The sequence below is a fragment of the Miscanthus floridulus genome, chromosome 16 (genome assembly GCF_019320115.1).
Source record: "Miscanthus floridulus cultivar M001 chromosome 16, ASM1932011v1, whole genome shotgun sequence".
NCBI lineage: Eukaryota > Viridiplantae > Streptophyta > Magnoliopsida > Poales > Poaceae > Miscanthus > Miscanthus floridulus.
In genome coordinates, this window is record NC_089595.1 from 78,623,783 (window position 1) to 78,644,169 (window position 20,387).

The 20,387-nt window shown below is 43.2% G+C and overlaps 1 protein-coding gene across 15 annotated transcripts; it reads left to right on the forward strand.

The window, feature by feature from the left end:
* Positions 1 to 3,377, forward strand: LOC136513940 (uncharacterized). 15 transcript variants are annotated; one of them, XR_010773478.1, is made up of 8 exons: positions 1 to 309; positions 429 to 446; positions 536 to 602; positions 752 to 954; positions 1,053 to 1,127; positions 1,217 to 2,349; positions 2,933 to 3,023; positions 3,113 to 3,377. XR_010773478.1 is itself a non-coding variant. In XM_066507919.1 (8 exons), exons 2-6 carry the CDS (start codon positions 423 to 425, stop codon positions 1,296 to 1,298), a joined length of 459 nt encoding a protein of 152 aa, XP_066364016.1. In that variant the 5' UTR covers positions 1 to 309; positions 404 to 422; the 3' UTR covers positions 1,299 to 2,349; positions 2,933 to 3,023; positions 3,113 to 3,377. The 15 variants fall into 15 exon arrangements, 7 of the variants coding, with proteins under 7 accessions (XP_066364016.1, XP_066364013.1, XP_066364011.1 ...); XM_066507919.1 differs by having other exon boundaries at positions 404 to 451; positions 1,050 to 1,127; XM_066507916.1 differs by having other exon boundaries at positions 404 to 446; positions 735 to 954; positions 1,050 to 1,127.
* The last annotated feature ends 17,010 nt before the right edge of the window (positions 3,378 to 20,387 follow it).

The following is a 20,387-nucleotide window of genomic DNA, read 5'->3' on the forward strand; positions in this document are numbered from 1 at the left end:
CTTCCGCCCAGCAGCACCGCCCGTTCGCTCCCTCCCTTCGGCTTCCTTCCGACTTTCAAGCATACACCAGCGCCGCCCGCTATCAATGGCACAGCAACGCACGCGTCGCACCCACACCGCTTCCGCACAGCAGCCCCGACCCCTGCGAGTTTCTCTATTCAGCTTCCTGTGCCTCCCTCCATTCAAGTCCCTGCCATTTGTGGCTCCTCCGTTCAGCACCACAGTGCCTCCCAGGCTATTGCTGAGTAGATGAAGGGTTTCAGATGATTAATTCTCTGATCAGTTCTCTCATTCAATTGCGCGTTTCTGGTGATTAATTCCTCTCTTCAGATTTACGTTCCCAGTTATTTCCATCTTCCTTCCATTGCTTTGCTCCCCTTTTGTTCAGAGCTATTGGCCCCAGGTCTCCCATTGTTCTTCTGATGCAGACCTGCACATTGTGGCAAGTAAGGTTACGTCCATAGGCCTTTCAATCCCCTCTGCTCTACTGACTTCTTCAATCCCCTCTGCTCTACTGACTACTTTCAGTTTTCAGGCCCCTCCCCCTGTTCATCGATTGCCTTCCTTTCAATTTTTGTTCCAGACAAGATTTAGTTTCCAAGGTACATCTGAATTTAAAGTTCATATTTTCTTACAGTTCTATATATAGTTCATATTTTCTTACAGCGCCAAAGTTTAGTTTCCAAGGTACGTCTAAATTTATAGTTCACATCTTCTTACAGCTTTATGTACAGCTCATATTTTCTTACAGATTGCAATTGTCCAAAACATGAAAATACCAGCAGATGAACATGTGACTGCATTGAACAGTGCAACTGGAAAGAAAAGACTTTTCCATATTGGCATGAATACTGTTTACTCAACAAAGTTCCGCAGCAATTATGTCCTTAAAAAGAGTTTCAAAATTGATAATGAGAAATACAATCCCATTGACACACCTACCAACACCATCAAGTACGTTCCCTTTTCCCAAACCACTCAATCCTGACAAATTCAATCATTAGTGACAACTAATATACTGTTTCAACTCAATTGGTCTTTTGTCCTAGAAGCATTCATACCAATCTTACAATCGATACTTCCCAAGCTCCCAATTCTCAAGAATCCTCAGAGGGCACATCCACAAGGTACTCTGGATTTTCCCATTGATTTCCAAAATGGATACATTACCATATTACTATTAAATTAGTGACTAATTAATTATCATCAAATGCAGGTCCACGACTGCCACAACTGATAATGAACCAGCTACCAAAAAGAGCAAACAAGCACACAACAATACAGAGAGCGACAACTAAATTCAAACCAAGTGACACCTTCATTACTCAAGATTACCATGCTAACTTAATAAATCTTAGAGTGTCCTCTTCACTCAAACCACGTGTAATTTGCTGCACTGGAAACATCTTACTCCAGTCAGCCTGATATTTGGTCATTGTATTACATAATAAATTCTAAACTACATATCTGAAAACTCCAATCACCAAATGCTTCCATAGAAGTGGTGCCTCAAATTCCAGCAGCAACGCCCGGGGAATTCAACTAGTTTCTATAGTATTTGCTCCAAGTAAGACTTACCCAGGGAATATTGGCATGATATATTGCCCTGTTATTATCAGAGATGGGTGACTCGTGCTAGTCCAGTAGTCCGTTTTGCTACCTTCTCCATCCGTATGCCCCTACCCTAGCGTGCGTGCAGTGGTCCATGCGTGGCCATATCTCCATCTTTTGTCCGTGGGGGCGCTCAAACAAAGGATCAAGAGCAAGAGAGGATGGTCCATCGTGTATGATGCATGGTGCATTATCTCTTCTCCGGTAGTAGTACACAAAAGATCAAATGATCTCCAAATATGACAATTTTTTTAGGAAAATGGTGAGCACGACAAGGACATCGAAAATGGTTGACTTTCGGTTCTAGGCTTTAGTCCCAGTTATTTTTGGGCCCGAGACTAAAGATAGAATTAGTCCCGGTTGGAGCAACCAACCAAAACTAAAATCTCCTGCCCAACGGCTAGAGGCGTAGCTTTTGCAGGAGGGGACCTTTAGTCCCGGTTCGTGGTTCAAATCGGAACTAAAGGTCACCTTCCAGTCCCGGTTGTAGCTACCAGCCGTGACTAAATCTTTAATCCCGGTTGGTGGCTCCAACCGGGACTAGAACTCTACCTGTAGTCTGGGTTTATACCACAAACCAGGATTACATGTCCCGGGCTATATACTTTCTCCTTCTTCCTCCCTCAGCCCGAGCCATTTCAAGCCCTCTGCCTGCTATCTGTTCTTGCTCGTGGAAGGAGTTCATGCTTGCGGGATTGGAGAAGACTTCATTCCTCCATCCATTCTTCGGTTCTAAAGGTTACCAACTTCATCCTCCCATGTTTTATCACTAGCATGGCTCATTTCTTGGTCTAGAAATAGAGAAATTTATGGTTTTTTAGATTGGGAATGATGGTGATTTTTTTTATTTATATACCATTTGAGCTCGAAATCACTTGATAGTTTGAATATGAAGTTGAAGGAAGCTTATAGTAGTTCATCAAAACTAGTATGCACCTTTCATTGCCTCATTTCATGGTCTAGAAATAGAGAATTTTTTTGTTTTCTAGATTGGGAATAATGGTGGATATTTTTTATTTATATGTCGTTTGAGCTCAAAATCACTTGATAGTTTGTATATGTAGATGAAGGAATCTTATAGTAGTTCATCAAAACTAGTATGCACCTTTCATTGCCTCATTTCATGCATGGTTTAGAAATTGAGAAATAAAAGGTTTTTTAGTATATAGCTCATTTAATTTCATGGTTCACAAAATGAGAAACTTATACTAGTTGATAAAAATGAGTATAGAGAGTCGTAGATGGCGACCGCTTCCGGGTCCTCAGCCTCGCATAGGGTCCCTAAGCGACTAAGGCCGGACCTCCCTCTCATTATGTGCAGCAAGTGTGGGCAGAAGATTGTGTGGGAGTACAGGGTGAAGAAGAAGGGTTTCAACCAAGGGTGCATCTTCTACACGTGTCCGGATCGCGAAGTGAGTAATTTTTTTTATCATGTTATGGTTTGTAGCGATTTTTCATGATGATTTTGATTAAAGTTCTTGATTTGTTGTTGTAATTTCAGTGGGATGGCATTGGATCATGTGACGGTTAGTACTGGGAGGAAGAGTATGTTGAGCACATCCAAAAATCTCTTGCAAAGGAGACTGAGGCGGCTGATGAGAGTGCACCTGTGTATGATGAGGTAGTGAACCAGCAGAAGAATGATCTATCTGTTTTAGTTGGAATTGGTCGCGAAATCCTTATTCTGCTGAAGTGCATTGTAGGTTTAGTTTGTTTAGTGCTATTTGGGATGGTCTACAATGTATCAAAGCTTTAATAAATTAATGTTCAAGAGTACGTGAAACAGCTATATGGTATAGGATATTAATTAATCATGTTGACTGATGGATATTTTGGATCTTTTAATTAACTACTAACCATGCATGTTGTATAATATAGGTTATTACAAGTTTTTGATATGGTGTACGTCACATAATGCAGATGAACCGGCAATGGATGTACAATGCTGACCGCCGCTCACCAGAGTTCATGAGGGGTGTGCATGATTTCTTAAATATGGCCAAGGCAAACACGCGAAATGGTTTCATGTGCTGCCCATGTGTTCTATGTAAAAATGAGAAGGATTATTCTTGCTCAAGGAAAATTCACGAACACCTGTTTACGTCGGATTTCATGCTAAACTATATTTGTTGGACTAAGCACGGAGAAAGAGATGTTATAATGGAAGAAGATGAAGAAGAAGAAGGGGATGATGACAACATGATTATTCATGGTTTTGCTGAATACTGTGCCTTTGATGATAGTGCAATAGGGGAAGCTGAAGAAGAGGTAGCTGATGAAGAAGAGGTAGCGGCAGAAGATGAGCCCGATGATGATCTTGGTCAGACCATCCGTGATGCACAGAGAGAATGCGAAAGTGATAAGGAGAAGATCAAGTTCGAGCACATTCTAGAGGATCACAAAAAATTGCTATATACGACTGCCGAAGAGGGGCAAAAAAGCTAGGTACCACACTAGAATTGCTGCAGTGGAAGGTAAAGAATGGTGTATCCGATAAGGGATTTGGAGAGTTATTGACTATCGCAAAGAAGATGCTTTCGAAGGCAAATGAATTGCCTGCCACTACGTACGTAGCAAAATAGGTCGTCTGCCCTCTAGGATTAGAAATCCAGAAGATACATGCATGTCCTAATGACTGCATCCTCTACCACGACAAGGAGTATGAGAATTTGGATGCATGCCCAGTATGCCATGCATCGCGATATAAGATCAAGCGAGATGACCCTGGTGATGTTGAGGGCGACGGTGAATGTCCTCGAAAGAGAATTCCTGCCAAGGTGATGTGGTATGCTCCTATAATACCAAGCTTGAAACATTTTTTTAGAAACAAAGAGCATTCAAAGTTGCTACGATGGCACAAAGAAGACCATAAGGTAGACGATATGTTGTGACACCCCACTGATGGGTCCCAGTGGAGAGCACTCGATGGAGAATTCCCAAAGTTTGTAGATGACGCAAGAAATTTAAGGTTTGCTTTAAGTACGGATGTCATGAATTCTTTCGGGGAGCAGAGCAGCATTCATAGCACTTGGCCTATTACTCTATGTATCTACAACCTTCCTCCATGGTTGTGCATGAAGCGGAAGTTCATTATGATGCCAGTGCTCATCCAAAGCTCGAAGCAACCTGGAAATGACATTGATGTGTACCTGAGGCCATTAGTTGAGGAACTTCTACTTTTGTGGAGCAGCACAGGCGTATGTGTGTGGGATGAGTACAAATAGGAACACTTTGACCTACGAGCATTGTTGTTCGTAACAATCAATGATTGGCCTGCTCTTAGTAATCTTTTAGGACAGTCAAACAAGGGATATAATGTATGCACGCACTATTTTCATAACATGGAAGGTATATTTTTTAGAAAAAAATGTCGAAAGATCATGTACATGGGCCATCGTTCATTTCTTCCATTAAATCATACCCTAAGAAAGAGAGGCAAGCATTTTAAAGGTAAAGCAGAGCACCAAATAAAGCCTGACAACCATAGTGGTGAGCATGTATTCAATATGGTCAAGGATGCACAAGTAGTCTTTGGGAAGGGACCTAGCAGCCAACCTGTTCCAAATAATGCTAACGAACACGCACCCATGTGGAAGAAGTCTATACTTTGAGAGCTACCCTACTGGCAAGTCCTAGAGGTCCGTAGCATGATCGATGTGATGCACCTGACAAAGAATTTTTGTATGAACCTGCTAGGCTTCATGGGTGTGTATGGGAAGTCTAAGAACACACTAGAAGCAAGACAAGACCTACAGTGTATGAAAGAACGAGAGAACCTACATCTAGAGAAGGTAGATGACGGACGCCAGTACTTAAGTCCTACCAGCTACACTCTTAGCAAAGAAGAGAAGGAAAGCATGTTTGAATGTCTAAACAGCATCAAGGTCCCATCTAGCTTCTCCTCGAATGTAAATGGGATAATAAATGTGGTAGAGAAGAAATTTCTAAACTTAAAGTCTCATGACTGCCATGTGCTTATGCACGCAATTGCTTCTGGTTGCATTGAGAGGGATTCTACCTCTAAATGTACGATTAGCCACCATGAAACTATGTGCATTCCTCAATGCAATTTCTCAGAAGGTGATCAATCCAGCGCATCTAGCAAAGCTACAGAATGATGTGGTCCAATGTCTTGTCATCCTTGAGTTGGTGTTCCCGCCATCCTTCTTTAATATTATGATGCACCTCCTAGTTCACTTGATCAAAGAGATTAGTATTCTCGGTCCTATATTCCTACACAACATGTTCCCCTTTGAGAGGTTCATGGGAGTCCTGAAGAAATATATTCACAATCATGCTCGGCCAGAAGGAAGCATCACCAAGGGCTACAGAACAGAGGAGGTCATTGAGTTCTACATTGATTTTATTCCTAACCTTGACCCGATTGGTGTTCCTAAATCATGGCATGAGGGGAGACAAGAAAGCATATATTGGCAAGGAGGACAATTATTTCCGTAAAACACACTATATAGTTCTACAAAACTCCTCCTTGGTGGATCCGTATATCGAGGTACACAAGGACATTGTATGATCTGAATTCTCAGGGAAGACTGAAGCCTAGATTACGTGTTGGCACATGAAATATTTCGACGGTTGGTTGCAAAAACGATGTCAAGGTGACGAGAGTCTGGATGACCAACTATACTTGTTGTCTAGGGATCCATCTTGGCATATCCTAACATTCAAAGGGTACAAGATAAATGGCAATACATATTACACGATAGCCCAAGATAAAAGGAGCACCAATAGTGGTGTCCACATAGATGCCACAGACCCAAATAGGAATAAGGAAACATATTATGGCCGCATAGAGGAGATATGGGAATTAGACTATGGACCTTATTTTAAGGTCCCTTTGTTTTAGTGCCTAGGGTGAAGGTGACCGAAGGTGGGGTAATAGTGGACCATCAGTACGAAATAACAACAGTGGACCTCAATAATCTTGGGTATAGAGACGAACCATTTGTCATAGCCAAGGATGTGAACCAGGTTTTCTATGTGAAGGACATGTCTACCAAACCAAAGAAAGGGAAAACCAATGACAACGGCTCAGACAATGAGTCAAAGTGCCACATAGTTCTTTCAGGGAAAAGAAACATCATAGGAATCGAGGACATGTCTGACATGTCAGAAGATTATGAAAAGAACGATGGAATTCCGCCCTTCATAGTAAATAGTGACCCAAGCATCGTCCTAAATAATGAGGACACTCCATGGTTACGGCACGATCATAACCAAGAGACATACATCAAGAAGAAGTTCATTTGCTATTCCCGCTTGTTATGGTGAAGTATTAGCCTATTATGTAATAATTGTAACTTTAGATTTTTTTGTCATGTTTTCATATTTTCTACGGTTTAAATGAATTTTCTGCTTGACGGTGGATTTCCTATGGAGAATGTGTGATGAAAAACCAAATGATCAATGTTAATAAGATGTGAACACTAATTTCCTATCGAAAAGCAATAGTTTTAATGATTTTAATCATGTTGTATATTTTTGCATGGTGCAAATTGTGATTATTATTTACACTATGTTAAATATTTATACGGTAAAACAAAAGAGTTTAGGTTATAGATTTTTTTTTGTATAATAATACAAAACCAGGTCCAAAATTTTTTTTGTAATTTTTTTACTAATATTTTATTTACTAGGCAATTAACAACTCTCTACATATTTGTATAAAAAGAAATATATAAAAAAGGAAAAACTGCTGAAAACTGGCGGGAAGCCAAACTGTAGCCCACCTTTACTTCCAGGTGGATCAACCACCCGGGACTAAAGGTGGGCTGCGTTTTCGTGGCCCACCAAAAAACAACTTTAGTCCTAGGCCGTGGCTGCACCCAGGACTAAAGATCAGACCTTTAGTCCTGATTCTTACCATCACCCGGGACTAAAGGTCCTTTAGTCTCGGGCCATGGCTTCATCCGGGACTAAAGGTCCCCCAAATATATATCGCCTCGTCTTCTTCTCCTCCATTGTCTTCATTCTTCGCCCGAGAGCCACCGCGCCGTCGCCGCTCCTCATCGCCTCTAGCTGCCTCCACGCGCCTCTCCCATGTCTCGCCATCTCCGCCGGTGGCTCGGCTTGCACCTCTCCCATCTGTGCACGGCGCCCAAACCTAGATCCACCGCCACCGTCCTCACCCTCGCTTATATCTGATTTGGATCCACCGCGCCCTCGGCACCATCGTCGATCCTCGTCCTCGTCATCGCTAGCTTTGTCCATGGCTCCATGCGCACGCGCACCTCGCTGTGTGGTCGTTGTCCCCTTCACCGGAGCGCTCGTCGTCGTCCCCGTTGCCGCGCGCACATCGTCCTCGTCATCGAGATCACCTTCGACCAGCACCGCCTTGAGCTCGTCCATCATCCCCAGCGGCTAGCTCTACATGCACGCATGTCTTGTCCCGGCTGGCTCCACGCGCGCACGCGCTCATCATCCTCTGTGCTCGTCATCCTCGATCTCCTCATCATGCTCGTCCTCGTTGTCGTACTCGTGCTCGCTATGCTATATGTGAGCAACAGTGAGTGAGTGTGTGATGTGTGTGTGCATATTATTTTTTTGGCATAGAAAAAATAGATAGATTTTATTTGTAGACAAAATAGAAAAAATATAGTAATTTTCTTAAATATAATATATATATAGAAAAAATGTTGAGTGGTATGAATTGTAGAAAAATATAGTAGTGTACTACAATATATAGTTGTAGAAATATATTACAATCTTCGTCACAGTTGAAAAGATTGTTTTTATTAGTGCTATGAATTTTTTGGTATATATATATATATCTAAATTTTGATATATTGACATTAATGTTGATATATATCCTAATATCCTGAGCTCCGCTCCAAACCCTAACGAAGGCGTAAATAATAATCCTAAATTCTATAGTTATATATATTTGAATTTGGTTCTTCATAATTAGTGTGACATGAGTTTTGATATATTTATATACACAATTGTAGATCATGATATATATATCCTAATATATTGAACTCACTCCTAACCCTAACCCGGCCGAGATCCGCTCCAAACCCTTATATATATCCTGATCGAGTTCCACGCATGCAAACCCTAACCAGAGCTCAGTGTAAATAATAACCCTAAATTCTATAGTTATTTAAGTTTAAGCCCCTGACTCTATCCATTAATTAGCATATGGGTATGGTTTTCATTTATATATAGTTGTGGTAATTAAGATGGCCGAGCCGCAAGACGACTATGACCAGAACAAGGACATGATAAACATTATCAATGCCGGCACTCAATATGGCCCCAACAACCAGAACGAGGCCAACCCAGAGTTCGATGACGGCTCTCAATACTTACTGAATTTTGAAGATGAGCAAGAACCTCTTGTGCAAGAAAATCCTATGCAAGAAAATGTTGGCAAGGTATATTTGTTAATAATCTTGCATCTCTTATATATATGAAATTAAATGTAATTCCATTAATTCATATATATATGTATGTATGTATGTATGTATGTATGTATGTATGTATGTATGTATGTATGTATGTATGTATGTATGTATGTATGTATGTATGTATGTATGTATGTATGTATGTATGTATGTATGTATGTATGTATGTATGTATGTATGTATGTATGTATGTATGTATGTATGTATGTATGTATGTATTACTGAATCTTTGTGTTTCTGTGTACATAGCCCTCTGGATCGACGACGTCGACGAAAAGTGTATGAGGCCCGACAAAACCATTGGAGGGCCACTACATAATCATAGAAGTCGATCCTAACACCGATGAACCACTCCTTCCAAAAAACAATGCAAAGAAGTTTGTAAATCACTATGGGGTTCTTGTTAGGGATAGGGTCCCAATCAGCGTTCATGAATAGAAAAAGAGGAAGAATGATCCTCTGATCAGTTTTGACTTTAAGCGAGAAAAGGACATTCTTTGGGATTCAGTCACTGCACATTTCACTCTACTAGCAGGTGAAGATTTAAGAAATCTAGTTATAAGTTGGGCTCTCAAGAAGATGACCACACAATTCCAGACCTAGAAGAAGAAGTTGTACACTGAATTTGTCAAGAAGAATCTGACTCTAGATTTCAGTGAAAATAGCCCGTACAAAAACTTGAGGGACGACTAGCCTGAATTTATGAGGTACAAGACCTCGAAAGAGGTTAAGGAACGGGTGAGAAAGAACCAACAGAATGCGTGACAGAAGTGGTACCTTCAAAAAATGGGATCAGGTGGCTACAGGAGTGCCATTCTAATGTGGCAAAGAATGGAAGAAAACCTGTTTACCAATGGGATCAATCCATTTTCAATCGATTGGCCCGAACGCTCCAAGAATTGGTTTTTCACGCATGGGGGATCACTGGACCCAAAGACCAGGGAGCTGGTTGTTGGTGAGCAAATCAGAACAGCAACACAAAGACTTTTACATATTGTAGATGCTTCTGCCAGTGGTGCCTTTATGCCCAACTGAGTGAAGGATGAGCTCACGTACGTCCTCTAGATTCCTGAACACCCTGGGTGAACGCGAGGGAAAGGGTTGATTTCATGGTGGCATGGCTTCCCTGAGGACGCCGCTACCTACAAAAGCCACCAGCGAAGGAAGGATGAGGAGGCAGAGCGTATACGTAGGTTAAAGGAGGCGGTGCTTCAATCACGAGAGTGAGAACTAAGCATGGAGCCGAGAATGCAAGAGGAAATCAAATGACAAGTGGCACTACAATTGAGTAGCCAAAGGCAGTTATCAACATCAGAGCATGCAGTCAATTAGCCCCCCTCAGCTAAGAAGCAGTTGCGCTTCCACTGAGCTCCCAAATCAAGATGAAGCATTGCAGCACTTCCCCGTGGATGACATCACCGTGCCTTTGACGCCATGTGAGCTGCACATTCCCTTAGGGAATACCGGTGCCACAGTCTTGGTGGTGCATGGTATTGTTTCTCCTGTGGTCCCCGATAAGACACCAACAATCCATGGGAATCTAATTCCACCTAGCTATTATAGCGTCTCGGTGGATAGAGTTATCAAAGAAAATAGAGAAGTGTCTCTTGACTTTCCTGGAGGTGATGGGGAGAAGACCCTAGGACAAGCAGAGCATTCATTCGTTTTATGGTGCAAGCGCTACATCATTATTCCCGGTGCGATGGCTAGGGTACCGTCGCCTCCTCCTCAACTACCTCATGATAGGTGCGGATGAAAGTGAACGAAATAGTTTTTCAATAATTAATCAGTCTCAATTATTATCTTCTCTAATAATAACCATTTACTCCTAATCATTTTTGTACTCATAGGTCTCCCAACCTGAGTCCACTTCTATCCCATGATGATCATCAGAGTGCTCTAGACGATGATGCGTTCCATGGCACGGCTGCATCTCCATCTCCATCTACTCTAAGGCGGTCTCCCCCTTTTCTGCCTCCTACGTTGCAGAGCCAGAAGAGGCCCCCACCCCTAGTGAAGTCCTCGGTGAAGAAGAAAGCCAGCCATCGTAAAACAAAGCCCCCTTCGGAAAAGCTACCTTACGAGAAGTCTAAAGAGGAATCAAAAGCAGTGGCACAAAAAGATTTGGATAACCAGCAAAAAAGTTTAGAAGAATCAAAAGCAAGGAGGTTGGAACTTTAGAAAAACCCGCCAAAGCCACACTACATATCTCAACGAGAACTAAGGAAAAAATCAATGAGCGTGAGAAAAAGTAGTGTGATACACATAAGCCCTCGCTATTATTGGACTATGAATGCTCTCTCGACAAGTCATATAAGGCATCGCTGAAAGCGAAGAGAGTAGGAAAAATGTTGCATAGCTCGGGCAGCAATCTAAGCAATCTATCGACCCGCTAGTTGTTGAGGGTGATTTCACAAATGCACAAGGAGGTCCAATAAATAAGGAGGCACTGAAAGACTTCATGGCCACCACAGGTCTCACAGCTGAACAACTCATGGGGGATCATCGATACCAACAGGCAACTATGATATTTACCGGACCTATGTGTATGGTCAGAGTCTTATCAACTCTAAGTACTACTCATCACTGGGTATGCAGTTGTTCTTGTTGAACAAGTGGTACTTAAAAGTGACCGAGAATGACAAAGCAGCATGGCTTGTTGCCAGAGTGAGACTAAAGCATTACTTGTGCTTTGATGTTGTACATATTGAGTTTAATGAATTACACCAACTATTAAACTAGGACGCTCTCGACAAATCTCTCGTCAGCTGTTGGTGTCTATAAGTGATTCTTTCTACAATTGAATTGAAATAACTTCCATGTTAGTTCTTTGTTCATATATAGTTATCCACACACTATATATATTGTACTATATATATGCAGATATGAGATGCTGAAACTAAAGAAAAAAGCGATGACTGAGGTTGGTTTCATTGATCCAAATCACGTATTCAAGGATAGTGTTACTCCACATGATAGATGGCGACCTCAAGTGGAGAAGCTTCTATTCAGGTTCTTAGATAAGAACGCTAACAAGACACTAATACTCTTCCCATACAGCTTCAAGTGAGTGTGAATGTCTTGTGCCTATTTTATTTTGCTTACTCCATGTTGACTTTAGTTAATGAGTTATGCTTGCGTATAAACATGTAGCTTTCACTGGATACTGCTAGTCATCGATATGATTAGGAGTCGTGTAAAAATCTTTGACTCAGTGACAAAAACCCAAGAATATTACCAAGAAATCCTTGATATACTCCCGTGGTAATTTCGGCCTCGCATACACTATATACTCTCTCATGCCATTTTAATGATATAACTCTATTTATTTATTTTGTTGAGCAGTGCTTGGAAAATGTTCATCGAGAAACACCATTATGGTAATTGGGAAGTGCATCTGCATATAGTCCAATACCTAGTAAATACTATCTAGATCACCAGATCTTTATTTAGCTCAATTCATTATTACCATGCTTCATTGGTTGGTGATGAATCTTTTTCTTGTGAAGTGGTGTTTGCAGCAAGGATCAGGGAACAACTTATGTGGATACAACATCTACGAGTTCCTCATGGAGTACTTAAGGAGAACAAGTGAAGAGATTCTCAAAGTACGTAAAAAATATACACAATTTATTTATTACCATTGTGTTGATATATATAATTGTGGCAGAATCGCCCGAAATAACCCACTTACGGAGGCGCTCGTCTTCCACCAGACACAAAGCACCCCGTAAGCAAGCTACCCCAGGCACAAGCAGGATCAACCCATCACCCTCCTATCCTAGGTGTCTAGGTCCCCGTCTAAACTTGGACTCTAAGCCCCCACTCCTGAGTCCCAGACTCAGTGCGGTGCAAGGATCTCCACCATCTCCGCCTCCAATCAGTCGGTCCAAAAAGAGCCGGATCCATGACAAGAGAGCAACAAGTCTTCCCTGTGCCCATACCCAAGTATGTGCTTGGGACAATAGATCTGCGACTTGCCTAGTGTCCATTATAACGGCTGGTCCTTAACCGACCAGACAGGGAAAAAGTGTACCCAAGCTATGCCCCATTGGTCACAGAACACAACCCCTTACACCAACCAGTACCTAAACCATATCCCTGTCTGATCACCATTTTCCTTTCCACCATTTTATCATGAATGATCATATTTATCACCTATTTACGAGTAACGGCAGGTTACCCACGCTACCAATATCCTGAGCATAGCAGCTACTCGACCTGTACTAGTAGGACTCATAGATAGATATATTTATGCATGTAGTTTCCATAATATGCCTATAACGTAAATGCACATTATATATATATGTTAGTGATCATTTAAAATAAGGGTTCTACACCGGGGCTTGCCTTGGGCAGGCGACGGGTCAGCAAAGTCAGCACCAAAAGGCTCTAGGGCTCCCTCCTACAAGAGGATCTCCTCCTCATACTCCTCAATGACCTCTTCTTAATCATGTTCGTCCATGGGCACGAACTCTACCAACTCATGATCTACATGCATGAAATGATGATGCAACACTTAATAATATGGCCACAACAGCTCTTAAAATAAACTATATCTTATCAAGTTACTAAGCTAGTCCTACCGGCTAAGGCACTAAGTTACCTACTGTTACCACTAACAAGTACGAAGCATGACATACATTATCATAGCAACTAAAGGTATTCTTACTCCTAATATCGATTTATTCTATATATGATAAAACAAGGATAATAGCTACTATGTTTATCAACCTACTATAGGACTACAAAATTTACAGCAAGTACATAATAATCTAATGAGCCTAATATAAAAATTTTCATGGTTAAAACTATCACCGATTTGCCACAAAAATTCCAACAATATTAGCTAACTAATCTTAAGCTTTCTAATTTGAATTTATGATCCTATCATTATAACAGCTAACTATGAACTAACTATACCAACAGATAGATAGCATTTTTATGAACCCAACAATCCTAGTTTCACTATTTTTGGACATCTATAGAATTTACTATAATTTCTCAAAGTTCAGCTAAAAACTAAATTGAATAAACATTTGTAATTCACTAGAAAATTGGAAAATCGATTTCTTCCTGCGCGGCCCGCTACACGTGGCTCGGCCCACTCCCTCGCGCGTGCGCACACCAGTGCAGCCCATGCGACGGCGCGTGGACACGGCCCACGCAACGCGGCCCGCGGCGGAGCCCACGCGCGGCTGGCTCTTTTGCAAAAGAGCCCCCGTTCTCTCTCCTATTCATGAAGCTCACCTGAAGATTATTTAAATGAGTCACTGTCTTCGGATCTAGCACCCCTCCTCTATTCGAATTCATGCTTCTCAAAGTCCCTGGCTGGACTAACAGAAGCTATAGCCTCTCTGGCCCAAACGCCGATGAGCACAGACCTCCCCAGCACCCACCAGCACCACCATGACCCTCTACGTGCAACGCACAATAGATCGAGGTAACAAACGCCAAGAATGGTGCACCATGATGGCATGACCATGCGCGGCGGCAAGGTCTAGCCGCGGCAACACTAGCGCCCTCAAAATAACCTAGCCATGTGCCTCTACTGCTACCCTTTTCCATCTATGGACTACAGACAACAATATAGAAACCTTATTTGAAACACTACTACATTCCAACTCGCTGGCCACGGAACGACATCTACACCACGTCCGCCGGAGGCGGCCATGCGCCCTAGCGAGCCCCCAGCCCTAATCGGTCCAACCATCAACCCTAGGAACAGGAGGGCCTCACCAGCAATGTGAAAGGCAGGCTGGATGAAGTCATGAGACACGGTAAGGTAGTTGACCACATGCGCGGGAGTGTTCTGGTTCACGGCAATCACGGCGACGGCGTACCTAGCGACCTGCTGCTCTATCGGTGAAACTGCTACATGGCCGAGGCAACCAAGTCAAGGAAACACAAAAGCACTACTCAATTGATACAACAGAGCAACGAGTGACGCATTGGCTGAGCACCCGCCTCGGTGGCCATGGCGGACCACCGAGGTGAAAAACACCGCGCATTACCTTACTGGCGAACAAAAGCTCAACGGGTTGATTCCACTCACAAGCTAACTACCAGAGCTAGTTTGGTGCTTGGTTAATTAGAAAATAGTGGACTACGCAAGGCCAATTTCTTTGGGCGACGCCGTTCAGACTCATGGCGGCGGGTGATTGTCGAACACTTAAATTGGAGGCGGGCGCCGTATGGTAGCAGCGATGGCAAGTCTAGCATGACTACGGGACCCCAAACCAACCTCTAGACATGCGCATTTACCATCTAGGCCTAGCTCTGTGGTTAGACCTTGGCGCAGCTTAGTCGGCCGACGCGACGGCATCCTAGGCGATACGACGGGAAATGTGGCGCCGCACCGCGCAGACGTGAAGGCGATGGCTGGCGGGCAAGCCCACGCGTGTGTAGCCGAAAGTCAACGGGAGCAATAGTCGCGCGCCAGCGACGAACGATGCATAGTGCGACTATGGTGTAGTGCGACGCGATGGCGAGCCGTAGGGCTCAGGCAGACGCGATGAATGAGGCAGAGTGGCTAGGTTTGCCGGGCCCAATGTGCGCAGGTGCGAGCGGGTAGCATGCCAGGCACGACAGCGGTAGTGTGGGCAGAGCCAACATGGCCATGCGCGCATGGCACCGTCGGGCTAACGCGAGGCGATAGAGCGGCCAGTGTGCGGCACGGCGGTGCGGGTCTACGCGGCTGTGTGCGAGCATGTGTGTGCCAGGGCACAGCACTGACGGCGTGCCCTGCAGCGTGAGGCCAGCGATAGGGCCGGCCAGCGCGGTAGCCCGCACGTGGCGCACGCATTGGGTAGCAAACGCGGCGACAATGAGTGCCGGTGTGGTGATCACGCCCATACACTGCAATCGGCCTGGAAAGTGACTTGGACGCTTTCTAAAGCTGCCCAAAAACCCAACTCGACGACCCAATAGCTACACCACCTATTTGACGCTCTAATTGTTCTATTAGGCTACTAAAAGGAACCCTAAAACCATGCCACTTCTTAATTCGATCGTTCGACAAAAATTGCCGAACTTAGCTTTGTCAACGCGTTGTCCGACTTAGGAATTTTGGTTAAGCCCTAAACAGTTGCGCGTCGAATTCCATTTCCAAGCTACTCGATACACTAGCTAGCGAATCCCATTCTCGACCACCCGTATTTCATCGTCACCGATGAAGTTCAAGCTACAAACTTTACCAAGTTTTGCATATGTGTTCTATAACATTTTTGTTTGATAAAAATTCATTTAGAACCCTAAGTGATAATATGCGACATGAAATATAACAGTCGTTTCTTGTTTCAAATGAACATTTCAAGTTCCATATATTGATTTATATCCTATATTACACACATTTATACACAAGTATGATGCTCATGCAGTGTTTTAACAAAAACTGTATAGTGTAACACCGAGGGTGTTACAAATCTACCCCCTAAAACAAAAGCTCGACCCGAGATTTCATGTGCCTAGTGTGAGAAGGAGATAGGAATTACATTTTAGTGTAACAACTACTCATCAGAACCAGAGAGAAGGTGGGGGTAATGCTTCAATATATAGCTCTCTTGTTCCCACGTGGCCTCATCCTCTAAATGGTTTTGCCACTGCACCTTGTAGAACTTTACCACACTGTTCCTTGTCACTCTCTTTTTCATCCAGGATTTTGACGGGGTGTTCGATATAAGTCAAATCAGGTCGAAGTGGTAGTCCTTCAACTTCTATAGCTTCATCTGGTACCCGTAAACATCTCTTCAATTGTGATACATGAAACACATTGTGTACCATAGATAAAATCTTAGGAAGCTAGAGACGATAAGCAACTAGGCCACACTGCCTCAAAATTTTGTAAGGACCCACATATCGGGGAGCTAGCTTGCCATGGATACCAAACCGATGCACCCCTCTCATAGGAGATACCTTAAGGTACACATAATCCCCAAATACAAACTCCAATAGCCTTCTTCGCTTGTCTGTATAGGCTTTCTATCGGCTCTGAGTTGCCTTCAAATGACTCTAAATAATGATGACTTGCTCTTGAGCCTCTTTGATGAATTCTAGCCCAAAGTATCCACGGTCTCCCACTTCAACCCAGTTAAGTGGTGTCCTACATTTTCTTCCATATAGAGCTTCAAATGGTGCCATACGGATGCTTTCTTGGTAGCTATTATTGTAAGAAAATTCAGCTAGCTTCAGGCACCCATCCCATTTCTCAGGAAGAGAAATGGCACAAGCTTTCAACATATCCTCGAGCACCTAGTTTACCCTTTTAGTTTGGCCATCTATCTAGGGGTGATAGGCTGAACTATGGAGGAGACTAGTTCCAAGACACTCTTAGAGTTGCTCCCAGAAGCGAGAGACAAAAACTAATCCCCTATCAGATATGATAGTAAGGGGAACTCCGTGTAGGGTCATAATCTAGTCCAAGTACAACTCGGCATACTGTCTGGCAGAATATGTAGATTTCACTGGGAGGAAATGAGCTGACTTGGTGAGGCAATCCACAATGACCCAAATAGAGTTATAGCCCTTGGATGTGCAGGGTAAACCCACAATGAAATCTATGGAAATATCCTCTAATTTCCAAATAGGAATGGGCAAGGGCTACAGATATCCTAGAGCTCACATATGATCTACCTTAACTCTACCACAAATGTCGCATTCCGCGATGTGTTGGGTGATGTCCTGCTTCATGTTGGACCACCAGTACAAATGGCGCAGATTATGGTATATCTTGTTGCTGCTAGGATGAATGGACATCTTTGAATGATGGGCTTCATTCAAAATCTTCCTTTTTAGCTCCTCATTAGATGGAACCACTAGTCTATCCTTATACCTAACTACATCTTGCTCATCAATACTAAAGTGAGGGCCACGCCCTTCGGCAATCAATTTCCTGATGTGGGGAATTTCTTTAGGATCTTGCCTTTGCTCTAGAATAATCTGCTCCAACAATTCTAAGGTCAATGCAAAGTGAGCCAACACCTCTGCATGGTTGAGAGACAAAGGTGTTTCCTCAACCTGGTGTGACTTTTGGCTCAAAGCATCAGCTACAACATTGACCTATCCTGGGTGATAACGGACTTTCAAGTTATAATCCTATATCAATTCTAACCATCTCCTTTGCCTCATATTCAGCTCAGACTGAGTAAAAATATACTTAAGGCTCTTCTGATCTATAAAGATATGTACTTTATTGCCCAATAGATAGTGCCTCCAAATCTTTAGAGCGTGGACCACAGCAGCCAGCTCTAAGTCATGAGTGGGGTAATTTACTTTGTGCTTTTTCAGTTGGTGCGAAGCATAAGCTATCACACGCCCATCTTGCATCAGCATGCATCCCAACCCCATCTTCGAGGCATCACAGTATACATCAAAGGGCCTATCAATATCTGGTTGGGCCAACATAGGAGCAGTGGTCAGAAATGTTTTCAAAGCTTAGAAGGCTTCTTCACAGACTAGGCTCCAATCAAACTTAACTTCTTTTTGGAGCAGTTTGGTCATTGGTTGAGCTATCTTGGAGAAATCTAGGATGAAATGCCGATAGTACCCAGCTAGACCAAGGAACTGATGAATCTGGTGCACAAACTTGGGAGACTTCCAATTCAGCACATCTTGCACCTTGTTGGGATCTACAGAAATACCGTCAGGTGTTAACACATGCCCCAAGAACTGCACTCGATCTAACCAGAACTCATACTTGCTGAATTTAGCATACAACTTGTGTTCTCTCAATCGAGCTAGTACTATCCGGAGGTGTTGGGCATGTTCTTCATCATTCCTAGAATATATCAGGATATCATCAATGAATACCACAACAAACTTGTCCAGCTCTGGCATAAAGACTGAATTCATCAGGTACATGAAGAATGTAGGAGCATTGGTGAGACTAAAAGACATCACTAGGTACTCATACAGTCCATACCTAGTAGAAAAAGTTGTCTTCAGTATATCATGTGGTCTGATCTTGATCTGATGATAGCCTGAATGGAGGTCAATCTTCGAGAACACCTTAGCACCAGCTAGCTGATCGAACAAAGTATCTATGCAGGGCAAAGGATAATTATTCTTAATTGTTACCATATTAAGAGGGCGGTAATCCACACACATCCGCAGAGTGCCATCCTTCTTCTTCACAAAAATGGCTAGACAACCTCATGGTGAAGAGCTATGATGGATGAAGCCTTTTTCCATCAACTCTTCCAGTTGCTTCTTCATCTCAGCCAATTCCCTTAGAGCCATGCGGTACGAGTGTCTAGAGATAGGAGCAGTACCAGGCTCTAGCTCAATGGAGAATTCCACCTCTCTGTCTAGTGGCAACCCAGATAGATCTTCAAGAAATACGTCCGGGAACTCACATACTACCAGAATAGAGGTAAGATCAGGAGAGGCTTCAGCATGAGTAGCAATAGGTAAGACTAGATCTGAGGGTACAAGAAGAGACATTCTATCCTTAGAAGAAGGAAGCCATAACTCAACAATTCTCCGCTTCAAATCCAAGACTACCCCATACACCCTCAACCAGTTTATTCCAAGAATTGCATCAATGCCTTGCCCAGACAATACCATGAACTATAGGCAGTAAGTGTGGGTGGCTAATACCAAGCTTACTATGTCCATTGAGGTATTGATGCACATTTGTGAACCCATAGTACAGATCCTATAGGCATATGATATAGCCATAAGAGATAGGTTGTGCTGATCTACAAATCACATACTCATAAATGAATGTGATGCACTAGAATCGAACAACATATAAGCTGGATGGGAATCGATGGTAAACATACCAGCCATCACCAGTTCCTGTTGCAATATCTGCTCAGCATCTGTGAAATTCACCTATTCGAATTGGCTGGCTGGCACCTTCCTCTTGATCGCTGTTCGCTTGATTAGCCTAGAGTTCGCCGATGGTTGTGTAGACTAAGCTTGCTGGTTCTGGGGACACTCTCGGGCATAGTGGCCATCTTTGCCACATTTGAAACAAGCGCCAAGCTTGTTCCCCAATCCTTGGTGAGGTGGGACCTGATGTCCCTGAGGCTGCTAGGGCTGCACCTACTGAGTGGGTGCATGATACTATGTGGAAGAAGTCTGAGAAGTATGCTAGGGCTACTAAAATGAATGTCCACCTGATGATTGATAGGGCACCCATTGGACAACCTGTACCTTCTAAGTATGAGGGTGGCTAGAAGACCCCATGGCCACCCACTTTCTCTTCCACTCTGCTTGAGAATCCCACTGCAAGCCCTCTATGGTGATGGCAGCATTCATCATTGCCCCAAAGGTCTGATAGTTCCTAGTGTACAATTTCTCCTAAAGGATATAAGAGAGGCCACGATAGAAGTGGTCCCTCTTCTTCTC

Bases quoted from the DNA above. Each gene is read 5' to 3' on its own strand.
- LOC136513940 (XM_066507914.1), top strand. From the start codon at position 264: ATGATTAATTCTCTGATCAGTTCTCTCATTCAATTGCGCGTTTCTG. The intron at 310-428 runs GTGATTAATTCC...CTTCTGATGCAG, and splicing joins CATTCAATTGCGCGTTTCTG to ACCTGCACATTGTGGCAAGT. The intron at 1,128-1,216 runs GTACTCTGGATT...CATCAAATGCAG, and splicing joins TCAGAGGGCACATCCACAAG to GTCCACGACTGCCACAACTG.